Raw genomic sequence first — 6,000 nt, 5'->3', positions numbered from 1 at the left:
CCTTCGTAAAAAGCTAACAACACCTTGGCAACCATCCTGAACACCTTAGTTTTTTTTTTTTGCTGTCTTATGTGTCACTTCATATGGTGAATCAAAACTGCATCAAAAGTTACATTTATTCTAGGGACAAATTTCATATGCACACATATGCATACTGACATGCATAGTTAAATTGCGTGGATAAAAAGAAACACATGTTTGCTTTTAACAGGGCCACTGAAATCAGGCCATACATGAAAGGTGTGAAATACCACTAATATATTAAAACTAAAAAGTAGGCCGCCCACAACCATGTCAACCTTATAAAGCACATAGTATTGGGAACAAATGAGGGTAAAAAGTGAGTGGGAGACCTAATGAAATGACTGTCATGGATGTTTTAAATGAGACACTATCAAGTGGTGAGTGAGGGTGGAAGGGTGGTTTAACAGGATCAAAACCACCAAAAACACACTTGCACACACCCTTTAGCAGTCTTTTCCCCCTAATAATCCTCTTACATCCCGCAGTTTCTTTCACTTGAGAGTTTGTGTCACATCTAAACTTAGTGATCCCTCTTCTCGAAGGTCCCATCTTCCTCTGAGAAACCATTCAAAAAACACCCATCAGCCAATCAGATGGGTGTGAAACACACTGGGGGAAAAAAGAGAACTTCACTGCATGCAAGTGAGAGAGAGAGTCATGTGACTTGAGGTCCACCAATCAGATCATGGGATTGCCGTGCAGCAGCCCTACCGCGGGAGCTGTGACCTCGGATACCTCAGATATGTGACTGACAGGCCGTTACCACGGAGATCACCATTGCAAGAGCATCAGACACCTGAACTTTTAACTACCTTATCAAAACCACGTAGATACTACAAAAACCACGACTAGACAGAAAAAAGTGTCCATCGTCAAAGGTGAATCCATTGCTCAGAGTGGCTTGGTCTTTCTCTCTATCTCTCTCTCTCTCTCTCTCTCTCTCTTTCTCTCTCACTCTCTCTCGCTCGCTCTCACCACACGGCACATATGCTGTTCTGTTAGTCGGATTGTGGCGAAAGATTCCTGTGGCACTCTCAAACCCCAAATTCTTGGTTGCAGACAGTCTATGTAGTTTCTCTATTTCTCTTTCTCCGACTGTCATTCTCTCAGGCTGAAGTCGGTGAGGTGGCGGAGAGGCCAGTTCTTTTCCCTCCTGAGCGGGACACATGGCTTCAAACAGCATCTTCGACACATTCTCCAGCTACTCGCCCAGTTTACTGCGAGGTAAGTAACCCGTCGTGGCATTCCCTTCCCTCCTCCTCCGCCATTGTGGTGACCAGAAAGCTGTCAGACGTAGTTTTGGAAGTTAAACACTCATAAGAGTGTATCTGCTCTAGTTTGCTGTGTGTCTGTGGCAGTTTAGCAGTTATGGATGTGTGACATTGCATACTTGCGTTTGACGTGTTGTGCATGGATTACAAACTCCCTTGAGAACTATTATCTAACACTTAATAAAGTGCAACTTGGTTATCCGTTTATGCTTGTTTTCCTTTGTAAAGTGACTGCTTTAAATGTCTGTTGATGCAAAAGAGCATTATATAATTTTATGAATATAAGTTTGATGTTGAGCCTTTATGGCCTTCTATAGATACTATGAAACCTAGATCAGGGTATTCAATGCACAAATTTGTCTTCTGCAAACTCGGAGCATTAGTTACCTGCGCATTTGTCTTCTGTTAGATGTTTTTTTATGCCACAGTTTGTTTGGAGCAGTTCTGATGGGTTTGGATCATAATGGCCTGCTCACCGCAAGCATTAGGACCATAAACGCTCTCTCAGCGCAGGGCGCATGGGAGGAACCAGCTAGACCAACCTTTACTGGAACTCACAAACCAGTCAACTTCTGGAGCCAGGGCACTCTCGGCCTTTCTGTGGTCGCTGTGTATATGTGTGGGTACAAGCCCAAATCAACATTAGTGATTTACTGGCATCTGCATCTCCTGAGCTCCTCAGAAGAGCCCATTTGTCACTATGGTAACATTAACATTGTTGATGTTGAGCTTCCTGTCCTTGGATCGAGTCCGATTTTATTTAAAAAACAATGCAGAATCGTTCTCCTTATGTAGTGCTCATTTAGGGCGAGATGGAATTTAAAGTCAGCGTGAGATCAACATTTACTCTGATATTTACTCTTAAATCCACGTATCTGATCTGATTGTTCTTGATGCATCACTGCAATTACTAGATATAAAAAAAAGTTTGACTTCATAATGACTTTACTATTTGGCTGACATCACAAACTCCTCCAATTACCTGTCATTGTCATGTATAATTCTCTTTTTCACAATTCAGTCGATTTCTAATGATGACCTCTCCTACATTTTACAAAGTCTTACTTAGAAATATGTTATATAAGAGAAGAAAAAAAGGGTTGCAAAATGCACTCATGTTGAATTTGATTTAATTTTGAATATATATGTATGTGTGTGTGCGAGTGTGTACATTAATTTACAGTGTTGTAAATTAATATATATATATATATATATATATATATATATATATTAATACTTACATTTATGCATTTGGCAGATGCTTTCATCAAGTGCAGCTTGCATTGCATTCAAGATTAAGTATTAATTTAATCAGTTCATGCATTCCCTGCAATTGCTTTCAAAAGCAGCTCATCCAATCCGAATTAAGAGTCAAATATATTTGTTTCAGAAAACAATTGTAAGATCAAAGTAAAGCAGAGATTACAAGTGATACTTTCGGTCTTAAGTGATGTCACCCAGCCGGCAGAGCTAAAATATATAATGCCTGCCTGCATTATTTTTCTTCTTCTTTGCAGTCCATCTCAAATAGATGACTTCAGATCCATTCATATCCCATTCATCTGCATCCATGAAAGTCTAGAAGTTTGAGTAATTGCTGCTGAATTGATCTTCACATTGTACGGTTGAATCTGTGTTTACATGCATCAGCAGAACTCTGATCCGGTTAACATTACATAATGTAATATAACATATAGTTACATTACATTTACCGATATGGGATGGATCTGTGTGAGTAAAATTAAGTAGCTCAGCATAGGACAGAGTGAATGCTGATGTCGTAAACAGTAGCTAAATGCTAGTGGGGGTTTATATTTGCTTTGTTACTGTAAACTCCATGCATGCAGTTCCACTCTCATCCCACATGTTCAGTGTTGAAGGGACCATCAGTCATTGAAAAATCTTGGCTGATTACTAATCAGAATAATTTAGGAAAAATGTATCCTAATGTCTGTGGTGGTTATGCTCCCTGTGGGATGAGCTGAGGGTTTTAGTTTGTCTTAACAAAGTGCTTTCATTCAAAAATAAGGAAGGAAAAGAAACACAGGGAAGAGAAACAGAAGTGTTAAAAAGTGTGTTTGTTTTAGTAGCAGTGTTGCCAGAATAAGAGTCTGGGTGAGAGAGGTACAGTACTGTTTGCAGGATATTTTTAACCAGTTGGTTTCTGCTTAAAGTCAACATGAAATACCTTTCGCAATTCATTTTACTTTTGCAATTTAATTAATTTCCAGATAAAACAGATGAAAAAAAAATAGGCTGGGACTGGAGTGTTACATTTCATAATAGAGCCAGGTGACTGGAGCGAAGAGGTTGGGAAGTCATAGAAATGTGTGATTATAAAGAAAATAATGTCGTTTCAGAACTGAATTGCATTATAAAATATGTTTTGGCAAAACTTTTTTTAATTTGCAATAATGTGCAATGATGAATCAGTCACAACTGGTGTAATGTGTATTAAGAAAGTAAATATGCTCAATTTTGATTTCATCAGTAATAGACTTTCTCTCTTTCTTTCTTGAATCAATGAACTATGAATTCTGTTTCTACTGTTTTTTAGAGTCAGATGCTGACTGGTATTCTCGCATTCCAAAATGCATCTCTAATATCCATTGGAAGTAATTTGTGAATATGTAATATCCTTATTCAATTGTTCGGACATGAAACCAAAAGTGAATCATTTAAAAGCAGAAAGCCATTAATCTGAGTTTTTCAGATATCCGTTGTTGTGTACAAAAACAAAAAAACCTGTTTACAATTTGTCGTGTAAAATCATTCTCCGTTTTGGTGCATTTTCTCCATTTCTTTTCATAAGGATTAACAGCATATCTAATAAATATATTTAATGATTATTTTGATTAGAGATCTGAATCAATTTAAACTACGTGTAATATATATATGCATATTTATGCAGTGTATTTGCTCTATCTCTATCTAAGGTCTAAATCATGACCTTAGTTTATTCTCAACTACTGTATATTTATTTAGGTCAGAAAAGTCCTTCAAAATTCCAAACTCAAATTTAAAGCTAAATTAATGAAAACAGTCATGACACGTCTTCAGCTCACAACAACCACAAAAAACAAATTAAGAAATAAAATTGTAGTTTTAATAATCAGTAATTTTGTCTTGTCTTATTATAGTCATAATATATAATCATCATTAAAACTGGATATATTTACTTGAGTAGCAAAACTGCATAAAATATTTAGACAATTTCCAGGTAAATGACCATCTTTTTTTTCGTACCCAATGGAAGGTTTTTGTCCTTGATTTAAACATAAAATCTAATACAGTTTACTGAGGTTTATGAATAAAAAGAAATAAAAATAACATTTTTCTGTGGGGAAAGAATAACAAATGTCATTTAAGTACATTTATTATGCATATGAAGTACATATTATTAAATAAAATTATACATTTTTTAAGTATGTTTAGATATTTCACTGGAAAACAAAAGAAAAAAAATTAATAAAATATATTTTTTGAAGCGCATATGTACAATACTGTACGATACGGAAAGAGACTCATAAAATGGTTCACACAGAAGAGAAAGAGTGAGTGTGAGAAAGAAAATTGAAGGAACAAGGCAAAAGGGGGTGTGTGTGTTGCGTGTTAATCTGATGCAGACTCTGCTTGCTTCTGCTGCTCACCAGCAACCACAATGAGGTCACACCTGTTGCACTGAAACAGCAGTCGAAAACACAGACACACACATACACACACACTCAATATAGAAATTTATTATAATTTATCTATACAAGCCATTTATATGCATAAATGGAAACATATGCAAACACTCAACCACATTCACACACATAAGTGAGAAGGTCTGCTCGCATTAAATTGGCCTAAATTTTAAACATGCAATGAAAAGAATGACTTACAGATCTAGTAAATATGTTTCTTTGCTTGACTATTTCCATTTGCATACTTGCTATTTTCAGAAACACCAGTAATGCATCTCAATGTAGTTTATTTCTATATGCTCTTTTTTGTTTTGTTTTGCTTTGTTTAGGTTTTTCTCTGTTTCTATTGGTCACACCAACTAACACATCTGGACCCATGCAGTATTTGAGTTCAAATGGCCTGAAAAGAAAAAAAGAAAAAATATCTAAAAAATCTTTGGTTGAGGCCTATTCACTCTCTTACCAGCATGCACTGTTGTCAGTCAAACATATATTTGTTGCCATTTGTTGATTTTGTTCAGAAAGTTCATTTGCATTTAAAGGAAACTGCTACAAAACGGCTTGCTCTGAAAATAGCTGTTTTTGACGGAAAAAACTGTGTTGTTTTATACTACCATTAAGAAATTTTAACCAAACTATTTTACAGATTTTCATTAAGACCGTAAAGAATCATATCATCTTGTGGAAATGGGCATCAGGTTAGGGTTAGGGTTAGGGTAAAGTCGAGACTTTTAGTCAAACTAATTAAAGAGAAAGGAGCACCAAAAAATAAAGATTGTGTAAAAATATATCAAAAGTCATTCAGGTTTGGAAAAAAAATCCCAGTGAGTAAATTATGACAGAATTTCCATTTTTAGGTTGGTTAACCTAAAGTAATTGAATTCCACTTAGAAAAAGGCATGCAAACTGTTACCTTCAAGTTTCCACAAACAACCCATTTTGTACAGCGTGCAAACATGCATACACAAGCATACATCTGCATGCATGCACATACGTAGACATGCATAGAGGAGCAACTG

The 6,000-nt window shown here is 36.1% G+C and overlaps 1 protein-coding gene across 2 annotated transcripts in view; it reads left to right on the top strand.

The window, feature by feature from the left end:
• Positions 1 to 781: 781 nt before the first annotated feature.
• The window catches only part of LOC113092942 (runt-related transcription factor 3-like), a 49,328-nt gene continuing 44,109 nt past the window's right edge, over positions 782 to 6,000 (top strand). Inside the window, exons 1-2 of one of the 2 annotated variants that reach the window (XM_026258739.1) lie at positions 782 to 902; positions 1,135 to 1,248. In XM_026258739.1, coding sequence (XP_026114524.1) covers positions 1,191 to 1,248 — 58 coding nt within the window. In that variant the 5' untranslated portion in view covers positions 782 to 902; positions 1,135 to 1,190. Of the gene's footprint in view, positions 903 to 982; positions 1,249 to 6,000 lie in introns of those variants that run through there. The other variant, XM_026258740.1, reaches the window with a different exon arrangement.

This window comes from Carassius auratus, unplaced genomic scaffold (assembly GCF_003368295.1).
Source record: "Carassius auratus strain Wakin unplaced genomic scaffold, ASM336829v1 scaf_tig00214790, whole genome shotgun sequence".
Taxonomy (NCBI): Eukaryota; Metazoa; Chordata; class Actinopteri; order Cypriniformes; family Cyprinidae; genus Carassius; species Carassius auratus.
This window is presented reverse-complemented; position numbering and strand designations above follow the sequence as displayed.